The following is a 17,526-nucleotide window of genomic DNA, read 5'->3' on the forward strand; positions in this document are numbered from 1 at the left end:
TTCATCCAGCCCAGCGTTTATCATGATGTACTTTTCATATAAGTTAAATAAGCAGGGTGACAATATACAGCCTTGACTACTCCTTTCCCAATTTGGAACCCAGTCTATTGTTCCATTCTAGTTCTGATTATTGCTTCTTGACCTGCATACAGATTTCTCAAGAGGCAGGTCAGGTGGTCTGGTATTCCCATCTCTTTAAGAATTTTCTCTCACTAGTTTTAAAAACCTTATCTGGAATTTCGTATCAATGAGATCATACAGCATGTACTCTTTGTGTTCTGTTTCTTTCACTCAGCATGATCATTTTGAGATTCATTCATGTGGATGGACATATGGGTTCATTTTTAATTAAGTAGTATTTCATTCTATGGATGTGCCACATTTTGTTTATGCATTAGTGGGCTGACAGACATTTGGGTTGTTCCAGTTTGGAGCTATTATAAATAATGCATAACTGGCCTTTTTAAAAGCGGGAAGGAGGTCAATCCTATCTAAAGTGAGTTGGATTTTATTTTCTCCTACCTACAGAGCATCAGTACCATGATAGATTCCTATTACTTTTAAAAAGAGTGGTGAAAACAAATCTCACACATTTTGGTCACAATGCTCCTTTAAATGTCACTGTTTTGTGCATATTTATTAAGTATCTGTGAATCCTAAAAAATATAAGGAAAAGAAATTCTAAAGGTTCTGAAAGCTCACTTTACAACCAATAATAGAAAATACAAGTCGTTCCCCTAGTGAGGTAAACTTTGGATAACATCAGTTTTATCTCTGGAAAACGAAGCCCGCAGAATGTATTTTTTGATCTGAAAAACATTAACCTTTCAAGATTAAAGAGTCCATTTACTTACAGACACCCTGAAATACTACGACTCCAGAACTCTGGCAGAAGCGGGTAACTGCTTTGGATGCCGGGATTTGTAGTCCGTGAAATACTCGTCCTAACCAAGATGGCGGATATGCTAATGACCTGCCCCGAGGGAGTCTGGGCCGCGAGGGGATTGGGCAATGCGGGGATTCCGCGGGCGGGAAGCTAAGACCAGGTGTTACAACCTTTCCAGCGAAGGAAGCCGGATGCCCTAAAGTCTCGCGAGATCCTGGCGGGGCCCAATGGAGCGTTGGGGTCGGCTTATCACTAGGAGCTTGTTGGGGGCGGAGCTCTGCCCCGAGCGGGCCGGGAGTCGTAGGTAACCGGCGTAGCGGCGTTTAGGCCGAGCTACCGCGGTGAGGAGCGAAGCTGTGGCCATGAAGGAGGAGAAGGAGCATAGGCCTAAGGAGAAGCGAGTAACCCTCTTGACTCCCCCAGGTGCTACAGGCAGCGGCGGTGGGGCTTCGGGAGACAGCACCAAAGGGGAAGATAAGCAGGATCGGAACAAGGAGAAGAAAGAGGCGTTGAGCAAGGTGTCTGACCGGCTGTTGGCCCAGGAGAGGGCGGGACGGTTCCACCACCCGAGAAAGATGGTTGGAAATGGGGCTGCCCTCTTCCTCTCCCAGTCTCTTCCTCTGTTTCTTCACTTGAGTAAAAATAGCATCACCCTGTCTCATCCACTCGCCCAAAATGGGGGTCCCCTTCCCGGCCGAGTCCCGGGATGGGAGTGAGAGAGGGCGGGGGGAATTCCCTGACTAGAAGGGTTTAGGTCAGAGCCGTGAGATGATGATGGGAGGGGGTGCGATAGCGAAAAGGATGAGGAATTGAGGGGGAATTATTAAATAGGAAGGTGCTATCACCAGCGGGAGTAGTACGTGATAGGAATATTAACAGAGGTTAGTTGAGGGAACGGGTGGGTGGCGGCTATTATTGGTCTTGGGGCCAGATCGGGTACATTCTGTTTGGGGAGCAATGAGGAAATTGGGGATATTTCTTAGAATTTTGAATTCTTTATGCTGACTGAATAAGGACTTTATCAATCAAGAATTCCTGGCACCCACAAAAGACCAGGGTTGGTTTACTAATTTCTTACCACTACTGAAAAATGGGTGACAGAAAATGAGGCGAAAACAGTAAATTGTGGGGCTTCGGGTTAACAAAACCTAAGATTTCCTTGCTCCAGGCAGTTCTCGTTTCTGAGAGTTTTTTTTTTTTTTTTTTAACTATGTTACTGTTATGTTTGACTAATCATTCTGAGCGTTCTGAACATTCTCTTGGGTTTTTAGAAGTGATCTCATCTTTTAAAGGCCAACTTTCTTCAGGGACAGTGATTCAGGTATGACAGAAAATTGATTTGTACTAATTTTATTTTCCTTATTCATTTCTTAAGGTGGTAATTCGGAGATTACCGCCCACTTTGACCAAGGAGCAACTTCAGGAACATCTTCAGCCTATGCCTGAGCATGATTATTTTGAGTTTTTTTCTAATGATACTAGGTAAAATAAGAGGGAGGGGTAAATGAAAAAGGTTTCTTCCATTCTTTTTTTTTAATCCTACTCATGATTTCTATTTGATTTTTGAGCCTATCTTTTTAATATATGCATACTTGTAATTCAGCCGGACACCTGCAAGCACATTCACATAATTGCTTTCCTCCCTGCAGTTTGTATCCTCATATGTATGCAAGAGCATATATCAACTTTAAAAACCAAGAGGACATTATTTTGTTCAGGGATCGTTTTGATGGTTATGTATTCCTTGACAATAAAGGTGAGTCCTTTTAACTGAAGGGGAGTTTGTCATTTGTATGTTTAAGACAATGTATCCCTGTTCTCTTGGTGCCTTCATAGTGTTTCTAAAATCCTGAGTACTAAGATGAGCAACATTTAAAGAGTTTTACGCATTTGATAAGCTTATGACAGCTTTATAAATAGATAATATGACTTTTTACAGGTATTTGTATTAACCTATTATTTCTGTAGTTTGTCAACCGAAGGAAATTGCCACTGTTTTCTCCTCCTGTGACAGTTCTTTTGCCCTGTTTTCGGTGATCCATTGTCTTGAGTATTTACTAGTTTTAAGTGATACTGACAAGTGACTCTTTAAACTTGTATGACAAGTTTTAAATATTTACTTCTCATCTTGCTTCAAGGACCAATACTTATTTAATTCAGATCCTTTATGTCAATAGTTGCCAGTTGGAGTACTGTTTAACATTCTAAGTTGTATGTAATTAAACCATTGAGCTTGATGATTTCCCACTTCCTATCCAGGAGTTTATAGGGAAGAAAAACTTCTGCATTAATCCTCATTTTATTATCTGTTGCTTGCAACATTTAGCCAGAGAATGTCCAAGCTGTTTGCTGCTTTTCTTTTGGCTTTGCAATATTGAATGATGTGTGTTTTTGTTAGATTATATTTTTTCAGTATTACTTCAGAGTTGGTAAAAATGAAATCTTTGTCAGGGAATATGCCAGTAAAAGTTGAAGAATTGCTACTATGTTTGTCCAGTTTTTATTAATCCCCCCAAACCAGCTACTTTTCTGCTCCACAAGTTTATTTCAGTAGATAGCAAGTGATTTCCTGAAAATCTGAGTTGTGTTTAACTTTTTCCTCACTTTATCCCTTACATTTAAACAAGTGATGGATTTTGTCAATTTATTGCTTTTTAATATCTTGTTCATCTAGACTGAGGACGTTAGACTTACTAATACTTTCACACATCCTCATCACCTAATGCTTAGACAACCACTCTCTCTAAACTTATAGATTTTTTTTTTTAGAATTTTCTATTTTCTGTATAACTTAATCTTACTTTGCCATGAAAATAATCTTTTTGAAAATAGTGACTTAAGACAGCAGTTGTGGAAAAAAAGTCCAAATTCCTTAGTGAGGTAGACAGCATCCCCCATTGTTTGGCCTCGCTTCTAATTTTTTTTTTCTTTTGCCTGTATTCCACAATTTCCTTTTGCTTTAGTCTGCTTTATCTATTCCTTTTCAGGTATATCAGTTATTAAGGTAATATGATTCTGCATTCACTAGGATTTCTAAAATCTTGTTTCCTCTGTGACTGCTTTGTGATACCTAATGGTCAGTTCTAGTAATTCATCCTGGCTTATGTTTACACACCAAAGATGTGAAGATGGTATTTTATACCTTATATGACATTATTTTATAGCAAGGATTTGATGTATTTTTCCAGTAGTCACTTAGGTTTTTAAAAAAATTATTATTGAGATATAACTCATCCCATAAAATTCAGTGGTTTTTAGTATATTCACAGAGTTTTATAACTATCACCACTGTGTAATTCCAGAATGTTTTCATCACTTCAAAAAGAATCCTGTATTCATTAGCAGTCATGTCCCATTCTCCTCTCGCCCAGCCCCTGGCAACTGCTAATCTACTAACTGTGGATTTCCTTATTCTGAACATTTCATATGAACTAAATCATATAAATTATGGCCTTTTGTGACTACCTCTTTTACTTAGTATGTTTTCAAGTTTCATCTATGTTATAGTATGTATCATTATCTCATTGCTTTTTTTTTTGTTTTTTTTTTTAATTTTTTTAAATTTTTTTTTATTAGTTGGAGGCTAATTACTTTACAACATTTCAGTGGATTTTGTCATACATTGACATGAATCAGCCATAGAGTTACACGTATTCCCCATCCCGATCCCCCCTCCCACCTCCCTCTCCACCCGACTCCGTAAAATACACATAAATAAAATTTATCATCTTAACCATTTTTAAGTGTGCAGTTCAGTAGTGCTGAGTACATTCACATTGTTCTGCAACTAATCTGTAGAACTTCTTCATCTTGTAGGACTGAAACTCTGCCCATTGAACAACTCCTCCCTCCCCCTAGCCTCTGACAGCTGTTAATACATTCTGCCTCTATGAACTACTATTCTTATTAAGTTGACCATTCTAGGTGTCTCATTTAAGTGGAATCAGTATTTGACTTTTAGTGACAGGCTTATTTCAATTAGCATAATGTCCTCAAGGTTAATCCATGTTGTATCATGTGTCAGAATTTCCTTTTCCATTGCTTGTATATACTTCATTTTCTTTATCCATTCATCCTTTGAGAGACATTTGGCTATTGTGAATGCTGCTGCTGGAAATGTACAAACATCTGTTCATGTTTCTGCTTTCACTTCTTTTGAATATATACCCCAAAGTGGAATTGTTGGGTCATGTGGTAATTCTATTTTTAATTTTTTGAGGAATCACCATACTGTTCACCATAGTGGCTGCACTATTTTATATTCCCACTAGTAATGCCTGAGGGTTCTAATTTCTCCATGTCCTTGCCAACACTTGCTATTTTCTGTTTTTTTCCCCCTTTAATAGTAATCATTCTGACAGGTATAAGGTGATATTGCATTGTGGTTTTGATTTGCATTTCCCTAATGATTTTGAGGTAATATTTTAATCTCTTCACATTCTTGAGCACATAGCATCTTTTCATTTGCTTATTTGCCATTTACATATCATCTCTGGAGAAATGCCTATTCAAGTCCTTTGAACATTTTAAAATCAGATTATTTGGGGTTTTTTTTGTTGTTGTTGAGTTACAGTTCTTTACATATTCTGTATATTGACCCCTTATCAGAGAAATGATTTGAAAATATTTTCTCCAGTTCTGTAGGCTTCCTTTTCACTCTGTTGATTGTGTCCCTAGATGCACAGAAGTTCTTGATTTTGATGCAGCACAGTTTATCTGTTTTTCACTTTTGTTGCCTGTGCTTTTGGTGTCTTCTGCCGTATTTTTTAATAACAGCTTTACTGAGATATAATGCATGTGCCATAAAATTCACCCTTTTAAAGAATTGCAGTTCATCATTTTTTAGTATATTCACAAAGTTGTGCAGCTCTCACCACAATCTAATTTTAGAACACATTCATCACACTAAAGAGAAACCACGTACCCATTAGTTGTTAAACCCCATCTCTAGACAAGCACTAACCTACCTTCTATCTCTAGCCTTATTTATTGTAGAGATTTCTGGTTTTGTAAAAAAAAATCAATTAAGGTATAATTTTCATTTTAAAATGCATCCATTTTACATGTGCATTTGGTGACCTTTGACATATTTATACCCCTGTATAGTCAGTGTTGTGATCTTGTTTTGTTTTTTGTTTGTTTGCTTTTTGGCTGTGCCATGCAGCTTGCAGGATCTTAGTTCCCCCACCAGGAATCCAATCTGGACTCCTGAAGTGAAAGTGCCAAGTGTTAAGCACTGGACCACCACGGATTCCCTTTAATATATTTTTTAAATGAAAATTAGTTTGTAGATTTCCCCCCCCTCCACATATCACAATATCAGAGTTTAGAGGTGGAATTTAAATGAATATTTTAATTCCCTCCCATATCTTTTTGTTATTTTTTCGGTATGAATTGGGGACTGCTTTGGTAACATGTTGATTTTAGTTGTGCCAATGAGATTTATGCCTTTTGGGAGACCCTATTCAGATCACTGTCATCAAAGGAAGCCTAGAGAGCAGGGGGTTGAGTCTCTTGTATCCATTTTTGACATTTTCTTTCTTTTAGCAAGTGTTATATTTTTTCTAAACAGGTCAGGAATATCCTGCCATCGTAGAATTTGCACCTTTTCAAAAAGCTGCAAAAAAGAAGACTAAGAAAAGAGATACTAAAGTTGGGACTATCGATGATGGTATAGTATTGTTCTAGTTACTTAATGTGCTAATGCCATGTATTTTTTTAATTTAATCTTCGATTAATAATTGATTTACAATGTTGTGTTAAAGTGATTCAGTTATACATATATCCATTCTTTTTCAGATTCTTTTCCCATGTGGATTATTACCAAATACTGAATAGAGTTCCCTGTGCTATATAGTAGGGCCATAGATTTTTAACAGAATATATTACCTTTGTGGGAATTGAGTGGACTCCAGTCTTTTAAATTAAGAAAATATATGGGGAAAAAAAAGCAAACAAGTTCATGAGAAATGTAATTCACTGATGAAAGCTTTGCTTGTTAGAATGGAGATGGGTTTCCTCTAGTTATCACTCTCTTTGCCTAGTGGCTTTTCATTCCTTCACAATTAAGCAATATATTGTTGACTATTGAGTAGTAAATCACCTTATATTTCATTAGAAGACAGGTATTTTCATTAGAAGACAATGGAAAAAGTCAGATGTTTCAAAGTACAACTCCTTAAGGCCCCTTACCATTTTTATGACATTTATTTGACTTTTGGTTTACATTTGTATAAAGAGGAAGAGTTATCATTGAGAACTGTGTTGGAAAAATTTCTGTACTTGAGTAACAACATAAAGTAACTGAAGTGGTCAATCCTGTTTCTAGGCTTTGAGTATGCAGTTAACTGCACACATAGTAATTACATTGAACTGAAATACTGGAACTAAAAAACAAATAATTGCCATTTATGGTAAACTGGATCCAGGTTTTGAGATCTCTGTAATGTGGTTGTGTTGGTTAAGGACTTAGCCGCAATATTTTATATCAGATTGGTATTTCAGAATCACCTAGTTTGGTTTCCATTATTATTTATTACTATAATGTGTGTTTTATAAAGAAAACACAGACAAGACACAACACACAGCTGCTTATTGACTATATCATAGATTCAAATGTTGAAGACTAGATCAGGTGACATGCTCCACAGTGCATTCTCCACATACAATATAATGACTCAGATGTCTACCCTTTTTGATGTCGGAGGCATCTAGGAAAGAATTCCAAATATTACCATCACCTCTAGTGCCACATCTAGGACATTCCCCCTCATTTATCTGTTTAGAACACCCGATTTTCATATTCTGAGTTTCATTAAAGTGAGGTGTACACATGCAGGAACTGCTTACATGCTCTACATGATACTCTCTGAGGGTCCCATAGCTATAGCTTGCAGTTCTCCCATAAGTATGACTCTGGATTAATAGGAGTGGTGGTTTTTAAAAGCAAACTACTTAACATCCCTGGAGGTTGTGTTACAATGCATGGTGTCTCACTTTGCCTGACTTTGTCAGTATGTCTAATAGGAGTTCTCAGAGTAAGTGACCAGTAAAGCCCCAAATAGTCTATCTTATGGGTATAGTTGGGTTTATTTTCAATCTTCCATGAAGTAGAAAATTATCTTCTTTGATAAGTAAATATCCTGGATAATATTTCTTATTTGTTTAAAGTCTGCTATATTTTCTATTTACTTAAATAATTATTTAGATCCAGAATATAGAAAATTTTTGGAGAGCTATGCTGCAGATAATGAGAAAATGACATCTACTCCAGAGACACTGCTAGAGGAAATAGAAGCAAAAAATAGAGAACTAATAGGTAAGTGGGCAAAAGGAATTAAGTGTTATAGTTTTTTCATCAGAAGACCTGTCAGACTCCTGCTTCTGTCATTTGCTAGCTATGTGACCATAGGAAGGGCATTAACTTCTCTGAGACTCTGTTCATTGTACTATAAAGTGCAGATAATAGCTGACTCACAGGATTATGAGAATCCATCGATAAGATGGGAAATATTCTCTGACTTATTTGCATGCATGCTGAGTCACTTCAGTCGTGTCCCAACTCTTTGCGACCATATGGACTATAGCCTGCCAGGCTCCTCTGTCCATGGGATTCTCCAGGCAAAAATACTGGAGTGGGTTGCGATGCCCTTCAGGGGATCTTCCCCACCCAGGTATAGAACCCAGGTCTCTTACATCTCTTGAATTGGCAGGCGGGTTCTTTACCAGTAGAGCCACCTGGGAAGCCCCCTCTGACTTATTTAGTGCCACACAAATGTATAAAAATTTTAAGAGCTATATGGGACCTTAAGATGTTAATGAGTCTTTGAAGATCAGTTGGTATTTTCTACTAAATTCATACTCGTAAAAAAAAAAATTTGACTTGAAAATATTAAAAAAATGAAATTGGTTACTGCAGAATTGAAAAACCTCTTGAGAAATCCTAGCTTAGATGTTGGATTTGGTAGTAAGTTGTCACTACTGCATCAGCTCTAAACATAAGCATAGCCTCCAACCTGCTCAGGATTTCCACTCCTAGGAATTCCTCCAAAGAAAGTATGCTTTTCAAAAAGCTAGCTATGCAATTAGATAGAATTGTTCAGAATATTGAAAAATGAATTAAATATTCTTTTAAAACTTGATTTTTATTAATGGATGCTTCCCTGGTGGCTCAGCTGGTAAATAATCCACCAGCAATGCAGGAGACCTGGGGTTGATCCCTGGATTGGGAAGATCCCCTGGAGAGGGGAAAGGCTACCCACTCCAGTATTCTGGCCTGGAGAATTCCATGGATTATATAGTCCATGGGGTTGCAAAGAGTCAGACACAATTGAGCGACTTTCACTTTCATAGTATAAGCCCACCTCTGATAGTTTCCATAAAATAAATTCGCAGAAGTAGAATTATGGGGTCAAAAGTATTAGATATTTTTAGCCCCTTATCCCAGTTTCTTCCTGGTTGAACATATTTATACTCCCATCTGTAAAACAAGAGAATGTCCTTTGCACTTTATTCTCATTGACACCAGGAATTCTTCTTTTTAGAAATTGTTTTATTGTTTTAATTTAAATTTCTTAACTTTTAATATTTTAAACCTTCAAAATTGAAGTAGAATATTATAAAACTTCTTTCCAATAAGATAGTTGTGAACTTACTGTTTGAGGGGTATAGTTTTCCCACCTCGGGTGGTTGGCAGGGAATGTCAGAAAATGGAATCCTTTCTAGGGTTTGATTAAGTATTGTTAATAATCTGTTTACATTTGTGTAGCTAAAAAGACAACTCCACTTTTGAGCTTCCTGAAAAACAAGCAGGTAAACCTTTTGTTTTTCTAGTTCTCACAATACTTCTATTTCATTGGTTCGCATTCTGTAAATTTAAGAGCATTGGGATCGTACAGTAGGGATAGCTGCTTTCTCTACCACTGTTCTTTAGAGATTTGGCTCATTGGCCTCACTCTCTGGCCTCCTACTTTACTCTGGTTGTTGGACTATAGATTCACTCTGCAGAACTAGGGGTTCCTTAGCTTGTTCCAAAGGCACTCTTGATTTCCTGAAAGCCTCTGGGTACTGTAGCAAGGCAGCAGTGGGAGACTGATATAAGCAGGCTGTGGTGTTTTTCTCTCTCATATTCTGAATGGAGTGGGGAGGGGGTTAAGGAAGTGGAAAGTGGGAAGGAAAGATGATGCAGTTAAGTGGGTGCCCGCCGTACTTTCTGAACTATGTTTTTGGTGGTAATTATCTTGTCTGAAGGTTTTGTTGATGTTTCTTTGCAGAGGATGAGAGAAGAAAAGAGAGAAGAAAGGAGGCGGCGAGAAATAGAAAGAAAAAGACAAAGAGAAGAAGAGAGGAGGAAGTGGAAAGAAGAAGAGAAACGAAAACGGAAAGATATAGAAAAGCTAAAGAAGATAGACAGAGTTCCAGAAAGGGACAAATTAAAGGATGAACCAAAGATTAAGGTATGAACATAAGTTAAACTGACTGCATGTTGCTGAAAATTGCATGTTCTATATCTACTTCTTCAAATATGCATGCATCTTGTATTGGTGTAAACTGTGTTTTAGTTTTTGTCTTTTTTGGGAGGGAGTGAATCTTTCCTATAATATTCATGTATTACTCTTAATTTAAGATAATTTAAAAGATTAAGTAGTTTACATGGGATTTCTAAAGTGCAGTGTTATTTATGATCATTGAAAATGTTTAATTTTGGATTATTATTCTCTCAGTTATTCATATATAAGGGCTTAGGGCTGGCTGGCATGAATTATGGGTTTTATTCAGCTTTTCCTTCATATTTGATACATGAAGTTGCCTCATCTGTTTGTTTTCCACTGTCTTCAGGTACACAGGTTTCTGTTACAAGCTGTGAATCAGAAAAATGTAAGGACCAAGTACATGATACAGAGCACCTAGTATCATGTCACACACACACAGGTCTTAGTTAATAAGTCCTTTTGGTGGTGGTGGTAGTGTTACCTGTAGAAAATGCCCTCAGACTGACTTGAGTCTTAAAAGCTGAACTGTTTTAAATTTGTGCTTTAGAAAGAAACCCAGATGATTTCCTGATGCTCTGCTCTGTACCCAGAAGCTTCAACAATGTGCAGCGAGAGGACAGCTATGCCTTAAGAGCTCTTTCTTTCCTCTTCCTTTATACGCCTCTCATACCTGGCTGCCTTGTGGGAGTATTCGGAATATACATCCTCTCCCCTCTCACATGATTCCCGATGTTACCTTCTTGCGTCTACCTGGGAATCTGTGAGCAGCAGATTCTGATTAACACACTGCATGTAGGAAGAGGAAAACCTGTGGAAAGACCCCAACCTAGCTGCTTCCCTTCCAGGGGCCTGGCTTGGGCAGTCCTTGCTCCAGTGAACTGCCCAGGGAAGTACTTGTACATAGTATGGCAGAGAAAGTCAGAGAAAATCTCACAGAGATGATGGCAGAGTCTCCTTTTACCTCCTCAGAATTCAGCCGGTCAAGTCGCTAGGGCACCCCGAGGCTCTCCAGGACTCATCGGTGATAAGGGGCTTGGCGGTGGCAGGGTGGGGAGGTTCTCATCTTAATTCCTTCTATCGATCTGTGTCCGCCCTGCTACAAGCAACCTGACTTGCTATTTCTGTCAGCAAGGCAGAAGGTCAAGCCTGTTACGCTAGAGACATTCGTTAATGTTCTTATTAGAGTAATGAACATCTTGGCTCCTGACGAAGATGTTCATGAGAGAAATAAGAACACTTGCAATGAAACCTGCACATGTTATCCTCACTTTGCACTGGTGCCTTCATAGTGTCCACTCTGGACTCACTGTTTTCAGTAGCTGTCTGTGTGCTGAAATACTTCATGCTTAAGTCTCATGCGTGGTGCTTTGCCTTTAGCTTTGTGGCTTGTATGATGCCTTCACACTGAGATGAAACTCTATATGATGCCTTCACTCTGAGACTTGAAATTCGTAAAGATCTCTCTGAATATCCAACACTTGGGGGTGTATTCTAGAGAGATTTGTAGAAGTGGCTTGAGAAAGAAACTTCTGTTAGCAATTTGAACTTTATAAACCACTTTTTTTAGAATTGCATTCTGTCATATATACATATGACATTGAACAGAGTTCCTATTCAGTAGAGATGGAACTTCACAGTTCTGTTGTATGAGATATTTGGATTTTTAAATCAAATGCCAAATAATTCTTGCTTTTCATCTCTAATGATAATGATTGTACCATCATAAGTATGTAGCTACTCTCAGATTCAAGGCAAAATTATTCCTGCAATGGATCTCTCCTTTGGTGGCAAGGTATTTGTTATTCTAGTAACTGTGTAAAAATAGTCCAGCAATAATGACCTGGCTAGCATTTTAAATTTATACCGTATTTCCCTATCAAGTTATACCGACATGCTGGCTTGATACAGAAGGCGTACTTGAAAGTATGCATTGGTCTACTCAAAGGTTGACCCATTTAAAGCCAAAGGAGTCTTGATCCTATTGCCAGAAAGTGATTAAACCACTTCACTTGAGTGCATAACACTTTCACATTAATAGCACCCTTTTAGCAAATTACTGCTCTTTGTGCACTATTTGTTCACCTGAAAGTTTGAGTACTGCAGAGACGGGGCCTTCAGTAGCCTAAATTGAAAATATTTAGTATACTGTTTTCTTTGCGAGAATCAGAAGACAATATCCCATCCTTCAAAATAAACCCAAGTTTGTTCTCTTTAAAGCTGCTCAAGAAGCCAGAAAAAGGAGATGAAAAAGAATTGGACAAAAGAGAAAAGCTCAAGAAATTGGACAAAGAGAATCTGAGTGATGAAAGAGCCAGTGGGCAAAGTTGTACATTGCCCAAGCGTTCTGAGGGTGAATTTAAAGATGAAAAGCCTAAGAGGTCGGTAGTCGAGGGCTCTTGGGTTCATTTGTTTTCTACCTGTTTCTGGCTGCTAGTTTTACTGATGCATTCTGGATTTGTACCTGAATCAAGATACTGGGTTTTATGAGGGGTATGGGGATGAGGAGGATAGGTTTCAAGTTTTTTAGTATCTTAATCTGGGTGAATGACTTTTGGGTTTTTTTTTCCAAATTGCTTTTCAAAATACTATTTTTTCTCTTAATGCTGCTCCGAGAGTTCAACCTCATTGTAGTGGCGAAGGCAGGATCAGAGTGTTCCTGCCTTCATGATTAGAAGAGCTTCAAGGATGCATTCTCAGATTTGTTTTTTGTGCAGACCTGAAGATGAGAGTGGCCGAGAATACAGGGAGAGGGAGCGGGATTATGAACGAGACCAAGAGCGCATCCTGCGGGAGAGAGAGAGGCTGAAGCGGCAGGAGGAAGAGCGCCGCAGGCAGAAGGAGCGCTATGAGAAAGAGAAGGCTTTCAAGAGAAAGGAAGAAGAAATGAAGAAGGAGAAAGAAACACTTCGGGATAAAGGAAAGAAGCCTGAAAGTACAGAGCCAGTAGGCAGCTCAGAAAAAACTGAAAAGAAAGAAGAAGTGGTTAAGAGAGATCGCATAAGAAACAAGGTGCTGTATTTCATTAAACTTCTTTTCATGAGGATTTTCTTTGTCTTTTCCTGCAAGTATAAAGGAGAGGGCTAGCTCATTGTTACAGAATTTTAGGGGAACTTTATCTGTACCTTTTTTCAGTCTTGGTGGGGTCCTTTTATTAGAGTTTGTGTGTATTTTTCAAACATATACAAAAGTAGAACAGAGGAGTAGTAGGATATACTTATCACCCAGCTTTGGCAATTATCACCTTATGGCCAATCTTCTTTCTACTCTACCCCATCTTACTCCTATGGGATTATTTTCAAGCAAGACCTAGACAGATAATTTCTTCTTTAAATATGTCAGTATTAAGAGTAAAGACTTAAAAAAAAAAAGTTTGGTCACACTGTGAGGCATATGGGATATGGGATCTTAGTTCCCCAACCAGGGATGAAACCTGTGCCCTCTACAGTGGAAGTGTGGAGTCTTAACCATTGGATTGCCAGGGTTTTTTCTTAATAAAATAACCCTAATATTCTTTTTCTTAATAAAATAACCAGACAGAAGAAGAATTTCTGACAATAACTCCTTAGCATCCTATCTACCCAGTGTTCAGATTTTCCCAATTGTCTCATTATTGTATTTGCTTGAAATATTCCCTTAAGTCTCTTTTAATCTAATTCCTCCTCCTCTTGTTTTCTACCATTTCTTTGTTGCAGAAACCAGTTTGCCCTATAGAGTGTCTAATAGTCCAGAGTGGCTAATTACATCCCTGTGGTAACATTGAACATGTTCCTCTACCTTCTATGTTTCCTTGAAAACCAGTAGTCATATCTAGAGCAGGGTCAGAAAATTTTTTTCTTTCAAGGGCCAGATGGTAAATATTTTAGGCTTTTGTGGGCCATGTGATCTCTGTCAAAACCAGTAAGCTTTGTAGGAAAGTAGGCATAGACAGCATGTAAAAGAATAAGCTTGTCAATGTATGACAAAACCCACTGCAATGTTGTGAAGTAATTAGTCTCCAACTAATAAAAATAAATGAAAAACAAAAAAACAACAAAAAAAGAATAAGCTTGGCTGAGAGCCAGTCAAACTTTATTCACAGAAAGAGGTGGGTGGCCCCTCATCTAGAGGTCTTAATATATTCAGACTCAATTGTTGGCAAGCATACTTGATAGGTGGTGTTGTGCAGTTCCTACTGCATCATATCAGGAAGCATACAGTGTCTTGGTATCCATTTATTATGATGTTAAGATTGACCAGTAGTAATGGTACTATGGTTATGTGATAGGATGTCCTTGCTCTGAGGATACACAAGCTGAAATATTTAGTGATGAAGGGTCTTGATGTCTGCACTCATTCTCCAGTGGTTCTGCAAAAATAATAATGTATCTGTATATGTGTGTGCCTGCATACACACTAGAGACAGAAAAGGCATATATGCCATTGTGAATCTAGGAGAAGGGTATTAGGTATTCACTGTACAAGTTTGGCAACATTTCTATAGATTTAAATTTTTTTGAGAGAAAAAGTTGGAAAAAGAGCTGATCAATTAGCTCAGGTATTGTAAGCCTGATCCATATATTATAGAATTTTTTATCAGCCTTTCTCCTAATGATATTGTTTAGTTCATTATTTCATAGGGAGAGATTGGAAAATGGTGAGATATATATATATATATATATATATATATACACACACACACATACATACATACAAATTCTGCCTTTCCTGTTGCATTTATGATCTGAAATTCTTCCAGAGTTTTCCCTTATCAACTATTTGGTTAGTCTTGAAATTGAGTTCACACAGGAAAGGCAAGAACAGCACTTGATCCCTTTATTTATAGTACTCAGTAATGAGTTGGTGTCCCAGCAACTTGTAGGGGCTGTCATTGAGTTTTGTTCTGCTTAGTCTTTAAATAGCTTGTGGATTTAGAAATACTTGGTGAACTCCAACTTGTTATTATCAGTTATTGCTCTTGTTGACATTTAACTTGTCCCATCTTTGCACACTGGGAGCTCCATCATCCATTTCTTTAAATACTATGTGGCAGTCTCATCTGTTTTAACGTTTCATCTTGTTAAAACAGTGAAATGTTTTGCTGGAATTACTCACTTGAGAATAATGCTTTAAGGCTGTTTCATATGTCAGGGAGAAAGGACAGGGAAGGCTCATGTTGTCTTTTGTTGAATTAGAAAAAAAGGCCTATACATTTAATTTTTCCAGGGTCATATTGTGATAAACCAAACACATTACTTGAACTGAGAGGTACCTGGTGACGATACTGAGGCTTATTTAGGAACCTGAGATCTAAAGTGTTACCTAGAGAGTCTCAAGCTGGGTTGTCACCTTGTCAAATCTGAATTAAGATGGGTTACAAGTGTCTGAGCTCATAACTTCAGGGACTTTGCATTATTAAGAATTGGCATTCTTTATTATTGTTTTCACTCCTAAAATTTTCTTAGATGGTGGTGCATTTTAAAATCCATTTACTGATGGGGAGGAGAGATAGACAGCAACCACAGTTTCTAAGTAAAAACTGTTCAAGCTGATTCAGTTCATCTTGAGATGGTAAAGAAAATTAGGCAGTAAACTTAACAAAATTTACTATGGGCATATAAAATAATAGTTTATAACTATTGCTTATAAATAGTTGTTTTTTATTTATAGAAATAAATAGTTGTGAAATAGTTGTTTTTCTCTGTAGGTAGGGAAAAGGAAGCAGGCAGTTTGAAGCCAAATAACCATCGACACTTACTGTCATATACTGTGCCCTCAAATTTTGATCTCATGTGGGCTCTCACTGGTATATATTATCCCCTGGACATGCTTAGTAGCAGTTTTGTAACATGAGTATTTCATTTTACTTTAGGATCGCCCGGCGATGCAGCTTTACCAGCCAGGAGCTCGAAGCCGAAATCGACTCTGTCCCCCTGATGACAGCACCAAGTCTGGAGATTCAGCTGTAGAAAAAAAGCAGGAAAGTGGTATTAGCCATAGAAAAGAAGGAAGCGAGGAGTGATAGGTCCAAATGGCCTTAGGTGTCCTGACTGTCTAGGCAGCCAAAGAGCACGAATTAAGCAATCCAGAAGTGCCTTCAGGGCAAAGGAATAGAGAGAGAGAAAGGGGGTCGCTGTGCTGGTGGGGTACACTGCAGAGGAGTATGTTTTGCGTTAAAGCAGGAACCCGATTGCAGGTTCAGATTGGAAGTACAATTTTCATTTTTTTATGCAGTTCCTATAAATTTAAAGTGTCAGACAAAGCTAAGGGGGAGAGGACACGCATTGCAGTTTGCAGGCAAGAAATGTCATGAGAGGACTTATTTAGGTATGACACGAGAAGAAGATAGGAGAACTGGCTTTAAAATCAAAAGCTTTTTTTAATCCTGGATTGAATTTTCTTAAATTTCAATGGAGCAGAGTCACTGTGAAGTCTCGTTCAGATCTAGTTATAGTCATTGTTGGTGGTAAATGTTGACTTTGTGTAGTGTAGAAGCAAGAAGCATGTAATTGTAATACAAGTACAGTGAAGGATATAACACATTTTCACTTATGCAGAAATTTAAATAGTCATATCATGTCGATATGTTATGTCCTAAAGTTTTAGGATTAGTTTGGGAACCGCTACCCACTCCAGTATTCTGGCCTGGAGAATTCCATGGACTGTGTAGTCCATGGGGTTGCAAAGAGTCGGACACAACTCAGCAACTTTCACTTTCAGTTTAGTTCTTTGTTTGCTTACGTGAGATTAGTGTAAAAAATTTTTTTTAAAACATCTCCTTTTGCCTTTAGCAATTTTTATATTTGTAAAGTTTAACCCTTAGTTGGTTCTTAACAATCCAGTCTTTATTTGACCTTAGGTCTCATGAGCTGAGTGCCTACCCTCTCCAGGAAGGAAACTGCACCAATATTTGTTCCTGTTAAATAGCAACTTAGCTTGTTTTGCATTGATGTCAATAAATATCAACATCACTCAAGTATGAAGCTAAGTGTGTTTATTAACTTTACAAAATAGCTATTACTTTTGAGAAATTAAACTTTTGATATTTAACCTTTTGGGAATTTTGAAAGTGGATGAATGATATTTATTTCTGCCTTTACTAGCACCATGCTTTTATTTTGCCCACAAAGAAGACCAAATCATGGTTCACCACTCTTGTTCCATAAGAACCAG

General features: G+C 37.8%; 1 protein-coding gene across 3 annotated transcripts; it reads left to right on the forward strand.

Moving 5' to 3' along the window:
- The first annotated feature begins 1,100 nt into the window (after positions 1-1,100).
- On the forward strand, positions 1,101-17,325 carry UPF3B (UPF3B regulator of nonsense mediated mRNA decay). 3 transcript variants are annotated; one of them, XM_065915806.1, is made up of 11 exons: positions 1,101-1,404; positions 2,262-2,368; positions 2,536-2,642; positions 6,459-6,557; positions 8,094-8,204; positions 9,654-9,697; positions 10,159-10,341; positions 10,724-10,762; positions 12,595-12,755; positions 13,092-13,386; positions 16,226-17,325. In XM_065915806.1, the coding sequence occupies exons 1-11, from the start codon at positions 1,249-1,251 to the stop codon at positions 16,373-16,375; spliced, it is 1,452 nt and encodes a 483-aa protein (XP_065771878.1). In that variant the 5' UTR covers positions 1,101-1,248; the 3' UTR covers positions 16,376-17,325. The 3 variants fall into 3 exon arrangements, with proteins under 3 accessions (XP_065771878.1, XP_065771879.1, XP_065771880.1); XM_065915808.1 differs by lacking the exon at positions 2,262-2,368 and adding an exon at positions 2,158-2,207 and having other exon boundaries at positions 1,307-1,404; XM_065915807.1 differs by lacking the exon at positions 10,724-10,762 and having other exon boundaries at positions 1,104-1,404.
- Positions 17,326-17,526: the final 201 nt, after the last annotated feature.

Source organism: Muntiacus reevesi, chromosome X, assembly GCF_963930625.1.
Source record: "Muntiacus reevesi chromosome X, mMunRee1.1, whole genome shotgun sequence".
Lineage (NCBI taxonomy): Eukaryota > Metazoa > Chordata > Mammalia > Artiodactyla > Cervidae > Muntiacus > Muntiacus reevesi.

Coding starts and splice junctions, on each gene's coding strand:
- UPF3B (XM_065915806.1), top strand. CDS start 1,249: ATGAAGGAGGAGAAGGAGCATAGGCCTAAGGAGAAGCGAGTAACCCTC. Junction 12,756..13,091: donor AAAGATGAAAAGCCTAAGAG/GTCGGTAGTCGA, acceptor TTTTTTGTGCAG/ACCTGAAGATGAGAGTGGCC. Junction 13,387..16,225: donor GAGATCGCATAAGAAACAAG/GTGCTGTATTTC, acceptor ATTTTACTTTAG/GATCGCCCGGCGATGCAGCT.